We start from the raw sequence: 15512 nt of genomic DNA on the forward strand, positions 1-15512 counted from the left end.
GACTCTAAAGAATATGTGAATGTAAGGCCCCATTTCAAGAGTCTCTTATTGAACTCGAGGAAAAAAAGAGCTTAATGTACAAATTTCAACTCTTGAGCTATCAAATAATTTGGATTAATCATTTTGAACCCGTAATTTTTGTTCCAAAGTTATTTGAACCAAGCCGTGAACATGAAGCGTTCCATATATAGGCACGTCTTTCTGAGCTATTAATTCTCTTGTTGGCTGCCAGGTGATTCTTGTTCCGTGGTTACTTGTATCTTCTAGTATTGTTATTGTGTGCGTAAGAGAAACAACGTTGTTGTTAACATCAATAATACTGTTGTGATCCTCGAAATATGTGTTTCTTTCATCAGCCCTTGTTATATCATCAGAGTCAGAGTACAAGCAACTCATTTTTCACAAGCTTACCACAAGAAAAATTGAAGAATGATAAAACATAAAATCCTCCATTAATGATCAAAGTTACTTAGCACTAGGAAACACTAGTTAATTTAACCCTTCTACTCCACGCTACTCCAAAAGTGGTTCCAAGACAGCTAAAATCCCACGCTCGGAAGTGCCATTCTTCTAAAATAAAAGGACAATAAGAAACTTTACAATCTCCTAATTGAGCAGCAATGGACAGCCAACCTAAAATTAACAAACCATTATCCAAACTAAGCAGACCCCACAAACGGGCAGGACACCACCGCACCACCACCTACAGGTCCAATCCCCACCACCTCCGCCCCTTCCTCCGCCACTTCCTCCCAGCAATGCAAAACTGATTTCGGGGTCCCCACTCTGCACTCCCCTTTTCCTCCCCTGAATGCGGCAAAACACCGGTAGAACACACAGCCGCCACCTGGCAACTCTTGCCTCACCCCAGTCTCACACCTGTATCCCTCCACGTCACCACCCCAGAACTCCAGGTGCTCGTCCCCACATCTGTCGCCACCTCCCAAGCACGTGACAGCGACACTGAACTCAGCTGGTCCGAAACACCTCAGCACCCTATTCACCAGCGATCCCAACCCGCCCAGATTCTCCGACCCGAAGTCCAAACCCATGGATTCATAGCTGGCGTAGCTGAACCCGTCCTCTGGGGTCACGTGCACGGTAGAATAAGCTGAGCCCTCCATCCCATTCATTGAGTACCCGCATGGCTCAAATTCGTAGTCGCATATCAAGTGACTTGGAATTATCTCAGAAATCCCGGACATTTTCGTCATTTGATTGTATCCATCCGATGTTTTGAAAAACACGGCGGCTTTTTCTCCGTCCAAGCCCGTCATGCACACCTCCAAATTAAACACGGGCCTCGGATGGTCGGACTTTAGCGGGCCCACCTGTGCCACGTAGACATGCCAGTTGCGATTCGGAAAGTTCGGATCGGCGAGGACGTAGCCACTCCCGTCTTTGAAGTAAGCGTTCAAGAAGGCCACCTCTTCAGAAAAGGTGCGGTGAGGGGCAGGTTGGGCATTCGGGAAAACGAAGGTCCCACGCGAGTACTTAACCGAGTTGACACCGAGTGAGAGCGAGTCGGCAAGTTTCATGATTGGTGGGATGGACAGAAGCAATTTGGTGGTGCCACATGTTTTGAGTATGATTTTGAAAGGGAAAACGAACAAACTCGACTCGGAGAGCACGTACGAGTCAAACTCAGCGTTGGATAGCTGGGAAACTATAGTGCAGCAAGCGGGCACGAGAATGGAGTCGAGTTGAGACCGAGTCAGGGCCCGAAGGCCCTGCCCATTCGGATCTCTGAACACGGGTGGCTCCGAGAATGTGATTTCCAGGCGTTTCTCAAAGCCTTCGAAACCAATAGCTGAAACAGCCATTTTGAGAATATCTCACAAAAAGCAGGCGCCAAAATGCAAATAACGAAAGTTTGATGCGACCTTAATTCTCTGAGCAAGGCTGATGGATGGCTAAAAACTCCTAAAACTTTTGAAGAAAATTCCCTACTCTACTGAAGCGTCCATCGTCTAACGAAAAAGAGATCAGGATGGTTGCCTCACGCACTGCAACAAAATCAAGAAACAAAAGGATTACGTAAAAAACATTTTACAAACAATTTGCATAGGTAAAGAGCATTATGATAGTTGATTGATTTTAGTACAAGTACTGACGTTGGAATAAGCAGCAGATCGGAATTTCTCGTTGCCGCCGTGGGGACGAACGTCTTCAATGATGTAATCAAGGGGGGCTTCGTATTGGGTTCTAGCTCTAATACTAGAAGACTTTTTCTTGTCACCACCTTTGGTCTCCATTACAACATTAAACCTCCCTGCAAAAAATTTTTTTTTTTGTTTTTTGCAAGAATAAGGGTCCAGTTGGAATCAAGAAACCTTGGTTTTGTGAATGCTAGAGAAATTAGATAGCCATGCATCAATATATTTATACAGGGAAGAAAAGCCACATGATTTAGGGAACTTACGTTAAAGTTTGGAGAATCAAACAAAAGAGAAGTGAATAGTGACCGCCTTGAAATGAGCTGAGCTCTTCTTTTATCTCTCTGCTTCTGGTGCTTATGATTGTAATGTCGTATGGGAAAGGAACAAAAGCAGGATTGGGATTTGTGCTTTGTTGAGAGCAAGAGAGAAGGGTAGGGACTCTCTGGATTGTGGAGTAGAGACGAAACCGGGAGCCAAACGAGGAAGACAAGCAGGAAAATAAGCGGTAGTAATATCAGGGGTGAGTAGTTTTGGTTTGGGGAGAGTGAACGGATGCAAAACTATTTATAATGGCTGGGCATCACAAGAGTACGGCAAACAAACAAAAAGCCCGGCCCCGAGATCAGGGGTGCTGGTTTTTTTTCTTTTAGATTTTTTTCTTTTGTTTTCTGAATTTGGTTTGGTATTCCTTTTCTATTCTTATTCTAATCTTTTTGGGATAATTGGATTTTGTTTAATTGATTAATATATAATAACACTTTCTTAAAATGTATGCAATATACACTAATAAAATTAAATAACGCGTTATTAATTATGTGTAAATTTTAAAATTTATTATAGTCTAAATTCTAAATTTTAAATTTTAAAATTTATATTTATATATATGTGTGTGTATATATTCAGTCCGTTAATATAATATATATAAATGTAAAAAGAAATTAATTCTTCGTATATAGATTGACAAAGGCAGAGAATTGGGGGAAGTTTGGCTCCTTTTGCTAGGGCGAGCATCTCAAGGGATACAGGCTTGTAGACGGCCTCTAGTGAAGAAAATAAACAAGACGGTAGAGAAAGAGAAGATAGTTTGGAATTTTTTTTTTAAGGCTTAATTTTTAGTTGTATTCTTGTCTCTTTGTATACTAGCCCATAGATTTCTGTTCCTAGGCATGCGTGGAGGATTTTTTATAGTGAGGGGCAGGGAAGAATATGCCCGACAGAGGGTATCTATATTTGTTCAAAGCCACACCAAGTATACGTTTTCGTATTGAATTTTTTTTCAAAGAAAATAGGTACTGAATTCTTGATTTGAAAGAGAAATTAAAATTGGCCATAGGAAAATTTATAGAGGGAACATGAGTCAACGTGCAGCTATACAAATGTATTGCTAGATATATACAAGTCAAAATTTAGTAAGGTTTTCTACATTCAATTGTGTTCTTTTTTTTTCTTATTTTGGTTTTTCTTTTGTCAAAATTTATGATCCAATGTTCTTGCTTCATTCATTTGACCCAATAAATATTTTTTTAACTATATGTTATTGAGCTCTAGACGTTAATTCCAATTGAATCCCTTATAATTTTAAACAGCAATTAAAGCATCGACAATGTGATTTGCTTGCAAGACTAAAATGATCAGCAACTTAGCAAAATACCTTATTTACATGTCACAACTTTTTCAGAAACAATAAGTAAGGCAAGAAATGCATTTTTCACCATACGAGTTCTTCTTTTCATTGAAAAGGTAATGGTACTATGTAGACGAAAAAACATATGGTTTCACTTGCTTTTTGTATATTCATTAACTTTTACCGCTCCATATTGGATTTGTAGGGATTTACCAAGGTTAAATAACAAAACCACTAACTAAATTTCATGTATTAGCTAGCTTTTGAAGATGATTAACATGATTTCACCCCAAAAGATTAAGAATCCCATTAGAATTCTGCAAAAAAAAAAAAAAAAAGTTAATGGTACTATACATAAGTTAGTTTTAAGAGTCAAAATGAGGGACATATAGTCATTGCCTAATGGCACTAGCTATAAGTTCCCATTAACAAATCACGTCCTCTTGTGTTTTTGTTTTTCTTGTTTGTATTATGCATGCGGGGAACCAATCACATTCTCATGATAATATCTGTGCTTTTCATGCGTGGCAATGAATCATATGCCCTTAATATTTTGCTGTAAACCAGCAGCCACTGATATGACCGCCATAATATTAATGGGGTTTTGTTTCCTTCGATTGAAATATCATTAACCGACTCCATTTTTCTTTTTATTGGTATCACTCATTGATTTGACAAAACTCTTCAAAACATCTTCATTTAAATGTCTAGAACTAAGCTGCAAATTGCACTCTTTGCTACAATTAAGTGACCACGCATCTCTCTGACTTCGTAATCGCGAATTAATTAGTTGTAAAGGCAATTTCATGGCCACCAGCCAGCCAACTTACATAAGAGGAAAATATTCAATTAACGGATTCGAGCAAAGCTTTAATCATATGCCAAAATCTTTCTACGTATTAACCTCCTAACTCCACTGTACATACGATATTCAAATGTAGCCATCATCACTTTGGAGGGAAATAATATACTTAAAAGGGCACGTATAAATCATCCGAATAATAAACTGACACGTGTTTATCAGGTGTCAGTCGGTAAAAAATGAAAACACGAGTCACTCAACACAATTAAATAATGGAGGTTAATCTCCAACGATACATCACTCAAGATCTAGAGGTCGAGGTCTTTGGATTACATGCTGCACTGTAGCAAAACCCACTATGAAGCATGCAAACATAAACAGATTGATTCAATTTAAGGAAAAAGACGGATGATCCTCTCTCCTGCAACAAACACACACAATGCTCAGTTTTATAATCTTTTCCTTCCTCTTGCCCTTCTAACTTGGGTGTAGGAGTCCCGCCAAGGAAGAAAGTCCCATTCTTTTCTTTTCAGGGCAAAGACTAACTAGATCCAGACCAGTCTCATAGTGAATCAACCCAATCTGAGATACTTCATCATTAATCCAGAGCTGCATATTTACAACTAACAACCTTAGGAGGAGGGTTAGATTGGATGGTAAGATGGGAGAGATTGTAAGTAAGAAATCTTGAATTCAAGACCTCCTACTTACAAAAAAAAAAAAAAAAATTCTATCAACCTTATATACTTAGCAACTAGTGAGCATTGGCTTGTGAAATCATTGCCACTTGCAGTAGCTACTCCTACCAACTCTATGATTTCCCGTTCTCCACTGTTAGCTATAACCTTAAACCAAATGAAATTTGTTGATGGAGTATTAAACTATAGCAGCTAACAGTTTCAGTAGATTAATTGAAATTTGAAATCCTCTTGGTTTGCATCTGCCATGCATGCACTTAGATCCATTACTCCTCCATAAGGAGGATGGGCAAGTAAAGCAAATGAAACTTTTGTTGGCAATGATGGTCAATAATTGTTATCTTTCCAAATGTAAGACAAGCAAAGTTTGATCAGAAGGACATCTAATGATGTAGTAAAGCAGTGACTAGTCACTAGTTTGATATTTATAACACGCATGCTTTGCTCAACCTTTAAACAAATTTTCCAGCAACATGTTGAATTTCTCATGGGGAAAAACTTGTGATAATTCGACTATATTTAGACCCCCCATCCAGACCAAATCGACAATCTTTTTTTTTTACCCTAATGAACATCGCAATTTCATTAAATCTACACTAATAGCAAAGTTACATCAGACATAAATAGATGTAACAGATCTGATGAAGATACTACATACCAAACCAACAATCTCCGTTCAAAAAAAGAAAAAAAATAATAACCAACAACCTCAGCCATGCATGCGCCCAAATGATTTATCGCTAATTATTCTTTTCTAGCATCAATAATTGGGAACTAGTGGTCTTCATGTTTTAGCACTAATCACAAGCAAACTGAACGCTGCCCACCACAAGAGCAGAAGAATAAAACAAGAAAAAAGAAAGAGGAATTCCCAAACAATAGTAGTAGCATATAAGCTTATCCACAATCAGATCCCAGTCAGAATTGTGTCAAATGTGCCTGTGTTTTGGAGCCGTGGAAATGATCTTGAGATGAGGCCAACACTAGTGAGACCAAAACAACGAATTCAGATTGCATCCTTTTTCGTGAGATTGCTACCAAATTATGCAGAAACAACAGAATATACTTTTTTTCCTAATCTCTCTTATGCAGGGACGGAGCCAGAAATTTATTTTTGGGGGGGCTGAAGTGTATTAAAAATTTTTTTTTGTGACGAAATAAATATATTTAATAAGTAAAATTTAGAATCAATAATTATAAAAATAATAAAAACATATAATTATACATACCCAAAAATTTGTTCTGAATTTTTGGGTATGTAACTTACCCAAATCTACAAATCTACAAAAGAAACAACGAAAACAGAAGGCCTATCAAGATATGTATAGTACTCGGAGGCATAAACCGCTCAAAAAAATAGTTTAAGAATTGCCCATCGCATACTAAAATAGTTTAAAAATTGCCCCTTTCATATGAATTTGATAAGTTCTTGGAAATCTCAAAATGCTCCAAAAAAATACTCTAAACTATCAATAATCTATCACTCACCCTGCTTATTGATTTCATGATCAGAATTCGAAATAAAATAAAAAACTAAGGCGGTCAAAAAGCGAAATAGCAGGAAAACTTTGATAGTAATTGCAAATTTAATTCTTCTTGAAGTGCAAGGGATGTCATAAGCGTTAAATCAAGAACTTTTCTAAATTCCAGGAAATACATTTACAGCATTCTTTGTTCCAGAACATACATTTAAAACAGCACCAACAACTATTGTTGGCAAGCTTCTTGATCAACAAAAGAAAGCCCACTCCACCATATAGTTCATGACAGCGATGCACAAAAAATACTTTGCCAACAACCAAACATCTGAAATAAAAAAAAAAGGCTATGTTTCCCAGGCTCTATGTTTCCGAGTCTCACAGGCTCTAACAAAGTCCAGAATATATGATGAATAACTACAGAGTTCAGACCTGCTCAAAACATTTTAGGAAAATCCAAGTTATTACATCACCAGCAGGTGAAAACATAAATAACTATTGAAAATTTCAGACAATAATACCAGTATCCTAAGAGACACATAGGAAGAGAAAGGTAGTACCTACCTACCTACCTAGTTACCTACTGCATTTTAGAAGCAAGCATTTGGAATCCCCTATATATAGGGGGTTTTCCGGCGGCTTGGGGGGGGGCTTAAGCCCCCACCAGCCCCCCCTTAAATCCGTGCCTGCTCTTATGACAAAGTTTGATCAGAAAAGCTAATAATTTGTCTACTTTAGGCTGCAGCTTGTATTTAATATCCTAGTTGCTAAAATCATTGCTCATCCATGGCTTTATTTTATAAATTCGTTTGTCTTATGTGTCTAGGTCAATGGCTAGGGATGCTCTCAATATAATAGTACATGGATTCCATGTTTTTCAAGAATAATGGGACTGGCACATAATCTCATTATTAAAGTTGACAACTAGCAACCACGTAATTAAATTAGTCCCTGAATTTTTAATTGCCCGTGCATCCTTCTGCTGCTAGTCTGAGCTTTATCCAATAAGAAAAGAAAAAATGAAACAAATTCTTGATCTTTTAGTCCTGATTTTACTAGTGAATTTATCAGAAATCTAGATTATCTCAGTGATCTCTCATCAACTCTTTTCATGCGAAATTTGATTTATCCAAGGCGATTAAAGATTTTGCTACATGATCAAGAAGGCAAATTTTAAAATATCATGATTTTACGTAAACCAGTCTAAAAATACTCCTCTAAATTGAACTTTTCATTGAAGAGAGATCATGAACGAGTGATCATGGTATTTTTAAAATTTCTCTTTTTTTTTTTTACAAAATCCTTTGACTACATGGGCAGAAGAAGAAGTTAGTATTGGTTATATATGTATATATATAGAGTAAATCTTTTATACACTGACAGTATATATACTATCATCGTTTTATTCATGACATGTTTGAATTTTAAATTCAAATTTCACATAATTATCATTCATCCAATATTAACAGTATATACATTATCAATATAAGAAAGATTAATCAATATATATATATATATTAAAATTAAAACTCCAAAGCTTGGAGGCGTAGATTCAAATTCTCCCTTTTTCCTTCCCTACTTCTTAAATCCCGCCCCTCTTATACCAGAAAAGTTCAGGGGAAAATTTCCAATTCTTAATGCTGACTTTAATTTTATGATGAAAATGTGAAGGATATGTGTATAATATGACAGATTCCAGTAAGCCGGCAAAAATGTAGAGTTGTCGGTGGCGCATGCCGCGGATAGCGTGATTACCGTCCCCATTATATTGTGCATGCACAAAATATAAAGAATCAACCTTTCAATGCCCTTCAGGCTTCAGTCGATCTCAGTGGAATTGAATGCATAAAGCATTGTTTTTTGCCGCAAAGTAGAAGAATCGGTCCCGATTCATTTTTAGTCTTATCTTTAATGATAGAAATGTGAATATGTGCTAACATGTCAAAGATTTGATTCTTCATTCTCCGATTAAATATTGTACAAAACTAGAGATTTGCCGGTTTCTTGAATTTTCAACCGAAATTATTTAATTGTTCGGTTAAGATTATTTATTGCCCCAAAAAGGAAACAATCCCCTTTTTGCAAAAGAAAGGGGAGAAAAAAAAAAAAGGGAACAGTTGAGTGATGGCTTTTAGCTTTGCTAATATTAAAACTTATCATTCCACCAGGTTGTGGCTGGTGCCTCAACACAGCTTTTCTCTCCCAATCACATATATACTCTCTGCCCCTCTACCTTTCTTTGTGCCTGTTTTCTTTTCTTTTCTTTTCTTTTTTGACTATTCTTACATTCAACTTTCTTGATATTTTCTGTTTGTTGGAGTAGCCTATCCTGCTACATTTCACTGTTTACCTCATCCCCAACATATGATATATTCCACTAGTTTGTACCCTTAAAAATTTTTTGTCATTTTTTCAGTATGCGCCCAGAATTTTCCCTTGAATTAGCACTTTTGTCCCAAATTTAAATTTGTAGAATTAAATCCACCACTTTCACCATTCAGTTTGTCCACACGAGTCACTATCTATGTAGTATTACACAACAAGAATATTTTTTTTACTTCATTACATGATTGCAGACTGTGTCTTGCAAAATCTTTGCAAAAAGCCACTTGTTGGATTAGTTATCAATTTCTTTCATATGCTTCTACTTGGCCAAGTTATTATAAAAAGATATTACTAATAGCTAGTATTTGATATAACACTAGCAGAGCCCAGAGCCTACTATATTAAAACATAAGATGAACTACTCGGGCAAAAAAAAAAAAAGAACACTAGTTTTTCAAATACAAAAATTTTTAAAAAGTACTCTAAAAAGTAGTCTAAATTGTTTTTAATGTTTAAAAAATATCTCAAAATATATTTTAAAAACTCTACTACTCTTAAATATTTCAAAATATTTTCCAAAAATATTCCAAAATATACTCTAAAAATTCTACTAGAGTAAAATTTTTCAAAAACAGCTAATCCAAACATGATTATGGTTATAAGGGTAGGTCGTGGTTCCATCGGTTAGGGAGATGCTTGTTTTTAGCTCGCAATGTGCAGTAGTTGAACAAGGATGATATCGATCAAAAAAAAGGAGAAAAACGGAAAAGAGAAAAAGAGAAGGAGATTACAAGGTGGTTAAAACTTAAATTTATTGCCGGTTATAGTGAAACTCGAATCCAAAACTTTTACAGAACTACGTGCCATTATATATTTTTTGTACAATGTGTCTTATTCGTAATACCTGGAATTTTCTATTAAATTAAAAGAAATGAATTGGGACCATTGTGTAGATTTTTTTTTTTTTTTTTTTGTGATGCTTACTATGAAACAATATCACAGAAATTGAACAATCCGTTATAAACAACTCAAATTGAAACTGCTGATTTTATCCCAGAAATTTTTTCTTTTTTTTTAAACTGCTGATTCAGGAGGCAATCGACGCGAACTCAAGAATAAGATGGTTGTAGTGCTGTTAATTCCTTGGTGTTAGGTACTTTTTCTGGGCTGTTTTAATCGATCCTCGATCTTAGCTTTGAAATTTCAGAATAACTTTCTTTCTAAGCAAGTCACTTCTATTTAACATATATAAAAAAAAAAAAAAAAAAACACCCATTTTCGTTGAAGAATCTCCTGGTTCAACAGATTGTTGGGCTGCCGAAGAATGTCTTGTGGGGTGTGGACACACGTTTTGGAAAGTAGATGGAGGCCCATAAAGACAAAGGTTTTGGGTCACTTTGAATTGGAAAGCAAATGGGTAATATATTCAAATCACGAACACTATATACTATTGGATTAAGGTCCTTGGTTTTGTGGGCTTTTACTCTGATTAGAATCCGGAACGATGAAATTTTCTTGATCTCCCAGTTAAAAGACAAAGTAAAAAAGGAAAATGCTACGCGTAATTCATAGGTTTGGATTTCGTTTTGATCTGTGACATGTGGCTTGGGGATTTTCGGCAGCAATTTAGACCCCAGAACTGTACAAAATCCAGGGTTTTGTTGGAGATGTAAGCTAGGAACCTGGTATCCATCACCAGATCCAAAATGGAGAAAAAAAAAACAATTTTTTATGCGTTCTGATGAACACATAAATCGGATTTTATATTATCTACATGCACACTTTGGAACTTGGATGGATATTTGTTTTGATAAGGTTTGGATTTATGACGTGTGTGTAATGATATCTAATGAACTTCTTATATGAGATTTGCTTCTTAAATATCTACACACAATCCTAAACCAAAATACTCATACTGTGTTTGCGTCCATAACAGATTAATTTCTACAGTCACACTTCCTGGTTTCTGGATAGTAGGATCTAAGACTGAAACATGAACCAAATTATTCTATAGTTGAATGGAATTCGACTTGGTAATAGTTCGTTCAATTTTAGTTCGCTAACTAGTCAAGTTATATTTGAACCGTTAAATTATTCTATATTTGAATGGAATTCGATTTGATAAGAGTTTGTTCGAGTTTAGTTTGCTAATTAGTTAAATTAAACTTGAACTGTTTTTTGTGTTCCATAAATTTCAAATTTGATAGAAATCTTATTCAAACTTGATTCGACAACTAAACAAACCAAACTTGAACAAAATTTTAAACTTGTTAAAATAATCAAATAAGGTCGAAAGAACACTAGAGTGCTCGACTTGATTACAGTTGGTTCACACCCCTGATAGGATCCATAATATTTACAAGGTTAGTACAATTATTATATGATGATAAAAGGGTAGTTTAAGAATAAATGAACCAGCTGCAACTAGAATCCGGAAGATTTAATATCTTTTTCTTGATTCGGTTTGACATTCTTTAATTGTACTTAGAAATTAGAATGTGGTCATCATGGCAAGAAGTGGTGTTTTGACCAATTCGTAGAAATGATTCGGGCTGCTATTAGCTATAAATTATGACGCAATAAATATTTCATCCGTGAGAGCAAGAATACGAAGTGGTGCTATCCTGTTCTTTCAACTTTTAAATCAGTAAAATCAAAATTAAAATCAAAATTGGAAAAGCCAACATAAAATTATGTGTTTTTTTTTTAAATAAAAAACATCATCATTTCATTAAATTTATACTAATTACAGAAATTACATCATCCATACACAGTTACATAATCAATTGTTTGTCAAATCTCTTCCGGGACTAATTAGTTTAACAAGCAAAGATGATCAAGGAATGGCAAAAGCATAACATAATTTAGGAAGTTTCCTATCAACAAATGAAGATAAAATATGTAGCCAAAGGATAAGAATATATTGGGTGTCCATCCAAAGGGGAAAAGTAAACAAATAAAAAGAAGAGGAAATTATAGAAAAAGGATTAGAACCTTTTGCTTTTGGCCACATTTCTACTTGCTTTGCGGCTTTATGTTGATGGCTTTTGCCTTCCCAATTTGAGCACTACCAAAAGCCGTGGAAGAATCAATGCCAACGCATGGAAGAAAAAACGCACTCCCATAAAGATTTGCATTTGCCAATTCCCCATAGATACGCTTTGCATCCCTTTTGTTCTCCATTATCTTATAATATTTCACTGATTACTTAAATATAATATATCACGTACACACAAATCTCCATGAAAAGTTTTGTATGGTTGAGAAAAAAATATACTCCTGTGAGAAAGCCTTCACCCTTGTCCCTCTCTGTCTTTCTTTCTTTTTTTTTTTCCACTGTGACTTTTGTGATTTTGCAATGAAACTAGTCCTAAAAGAAAGGGTTCTAAAGTGGCATGTATGATTGGATAATTCTTTTATTACACTAATTAATATGTGAATTTTTAATTTGACATATTTAATTACCACCACTTATGAGAAAAGACAAAAGCACTCATCAACTTGATGTTGGATTTATATTTTTCTATCACAACGGTTACGATTTCCACATTTTAGAAACCTCAACAATTGCCTCATGTATGATATCAACATTTATTTTCACGTGGTTGCTAACAAATTATTATCGAGTATTGATGGCAATATCATGGAATTTTTTTTTTGTTTCAGTTCTGATGAATTTAGAGCCTTAAGTAGTAAAATTTGTAGAAATTTTCATTGCAAATTGTAAATCATATTATAATTTGCAGTGAAATCATAAAGCAAGGGAAGATGGCATTATTACATTCTTGTACACAAACAAACAGTCGTCCACGTTGGATGTTCAGAACTGAAGCAAAAAGAAAAATCATGGCAAAATCTAGATTCATGTTCTTGGAAAGAATTTTAAGATGGTAAATAGTGAATATTGGCTCCAGTTTCATCACTCGAATGATGAAACACGCACGGCTTGTAACTTATGATGATTGATTGAGCAACCTTTTTACTGTAAAATTGCAGCTTGCTCATCATCATGCTCACTGGACCAGGGGCTTCTATCCTCACAAGAATGCGCAGTTGATGATGGAGATGGGATGTTTCGAAATTAGATGGTGGAGATTAAATATAGAACATCAATTTTAACGCGTCAAAAAAATTTGTTATATTTTTTTTAAATACAATCTTATTGTATTAGTATCTACGTTTATTATATCATCATCGTATCATACGCATTAATTGTGCTATTGTCTACACTACTGTACCGTGCAGTCACTGTTGATGATAGCCGAAACCCTCTATGGTGCTAACTAACACTGAATCAAGCCCGGGCTAGGCCTTATTTGGATTGCCGTTTCCGTCGAAAAATTACGTCGCTTTCCGTGATCACATTTTTCTATTACATTTTTTCCTCACATACATCAAATCGCTACAGTATTTTTTCCATAAAAAATCACAAAAAATGCAATCCAAATACAACCTTGTTCTGATGCTTTGCCTCGAAATATGATGGGAATAACATGAAATATTTTTTTCAGCCAATAAATTGTTCAAGCAATCAATATGGCATCTCTGTCTTGAACCCCCCCTTCCCCAAGTCCAACACCCTCTGGGGTTTCTTTCCTGATAAGAAGCATCTTACAGATCTCATAAAAGAAGGGTTTTTACGTTATTCTTTTCCGGACTGTGCGAGGCACAAAAGCAATTGTTTGCTTATCAGTCATCAGTTTCTTTTCTCCCACAGTATCTCCACTGATATTATTTTTTCCCTTCTTTATGCCAAAATGCCGTAACGCTCACATACTAATTTTACACCATGAAGGGAGTAGTTAAGTGCAAAGGTTCACGCCCCAAAAGGGCTAATTTTAATGTGCATCCTTCAACTATATTCAAAATTTTACTTAGGTCCTTAAACTTTAAAGTAGGATATTTTAATTTCGAAAATATAAAATCAGTCCAATTTTAATTCATCCTAAAGTATAAAATTTTGTCTCACTTTAGCTTTTAAAGTATAAAATCTGTTCGACTTGAATATTAAAATTTATCTCATTTTTGTCAATGATTTTATTTAAGTGAGATAACTATTATATTCATTTTGAATTTTAGCTAGAGACCCAAGTAAGAATTAATCCTGCTTTAAATCTGTCCATAATAATTTACACCATGAAGGTGGTAGTTAAGTGATTAAGGTTCATGCTTTGAAGCTCTCTTTCTGCGCAGTCGTGTTAGTAGGTGAGCAAACCAAATGTTGTTGAAGGAAATAGATTAGTTTGGAAAACTCAAAAAAGAAAAAAAAAAGGAAAATGTTTGAGTGCTAGACTAAGGTCCCGTTTGGATTGTATTTTCCGTCATTTTTCATGAAAAAATTACTGTAGCGATTTGATGTATGTGAGGAAAAAAGGTAATAGGGAAATGTGTTCACGGAAAATGACGAAATTTTTCTATGGAAAATAGCAATCCAAGCAAGGCCTAACTCCTTTTAAGTCAAGTAACTATGGTTCAAACTCTTGTGGACGAAAGTTATCAGGATCACACCTAAAAGGCAGTTAACTGGGTTAGATAGACATTTCCAGCCTTTCTCTCAGCCAAAAATCATAAAGAAATTTAATACAAGGCCCCAACCATGTCATGTACAAGTAAAGATTTAGGGCTACCACTACCAGCCTTCCAACACCCATAAGAACAATTTGTTGTAAAAATTCCTTGTCAGAGTCTTGAATTTGGCAAGTATGCCATTTGGCAACCAGACAGATATTCCATAATCATCACCACCATGGATATGGAATTGGTCCAATTGGAGATTAGGAGGAATCTTTACATGCCAAAATCTTTCTGTCCACAACCTCATTGAAGGAAAAAACCTAAGGGATCAGAGATTTGGATTGGACTCCAAGGAAAGAACTACAAGTTGTACATTGAACCAAGAACTCTTACTTCCATTAATAACTTAAAAAGCATCACAAACAGCTACCACAATAATGGAATTGGAGAACATCGCATTAAAGCAATGTCCAGTCTTATCTCAGATAGACTATCAAAAGGAACAAAAGAAATGGACCGCCCCCCACCCCATAAAGACCATGCCAAAATTTTCTGTTTCCTTGCGTTTCTTGCAATGCTTCTCCTGCTCTGATGTTTGGTCTAAACAAGCAATTATTTCCAACTCAAAACAAGAGAGATGCAGATAGAAGGAGGGTCAAAGGGCAAAGGTTGCCTGTCCTCTTAGTGCCTACTAGTTCTGCAGTAGTAGCCGTAGCAGCAGGCTAGGACTTTGCAGCAGCTGTGAATTTTGTGATAGGAACTATATAGGAAACGAGAATATAGAGTACTGTGGTGTGTTGAGAAATATATTATTGTTATTCATTGCATTGCATTTCTTTGCATCCAATCCTTTGCTGTCACTCTCAAATTTTGAGCTTCATACCTCTCTTTTCTTTTCCTCACTTTCACTGA

At 35.5% G+C, this 15512-nt stretch overlaps 1 protein-coding gene across 1 annotated transcript; it reads right to left on the reverse strand.

Annotated features, from left to right (window-relative positions):
- Positions 1-397: 397 nt before the first annotated feature.
- On the reverse strand, positions 398-2667 carry LOC113775685 (S-adenosylmethionine decarboxylase proenzyme-like). The gene is made up of 3 exons (XM_027320663.1): positions 2423-2667; positions 2115-2272; positions 398-2006 (listed from the first exon to the last, which is right to left on the reverse strand). The coding sequence occupies exon 3, from the start codon at positions 1821-1823 to the stop codon at positions 660-662; it is 1164 nt and encodes a 387-aa protein (XP_027176464.1). The 5' UTR covers positions 1824-2006; positions 2115-2272; positions 2423-2667; the 3' UTR covers positions 398-659.
- Positions 2668-15512: the final 12845 nt, after the last annotated feature.

Source organism: Coffea eugenioides, chromosome 6 (assembly GCF_003713205.1).
Source record: "Coffea eugenioides isolate CCC68of chromosome 6, Ceug_1.0, whole genome shotgun sequence".
NCBI lineage: Eukaryota > Viridiplantae > Streptophyta > Magnoliopsida > Gentianales > Rubiaceae > Coffea > Coffea eugenioides.

What these genes read in the sequence shown, in the direction of transcription:
- LOC113775685 (XM_027320663.1), bottom strand. Translation starts at nt 1,823, where the DNA reads ATGGCTGTTTCAGCTATTGGTTTCGAAGGCTTTGAGAAACGCCTGGAA.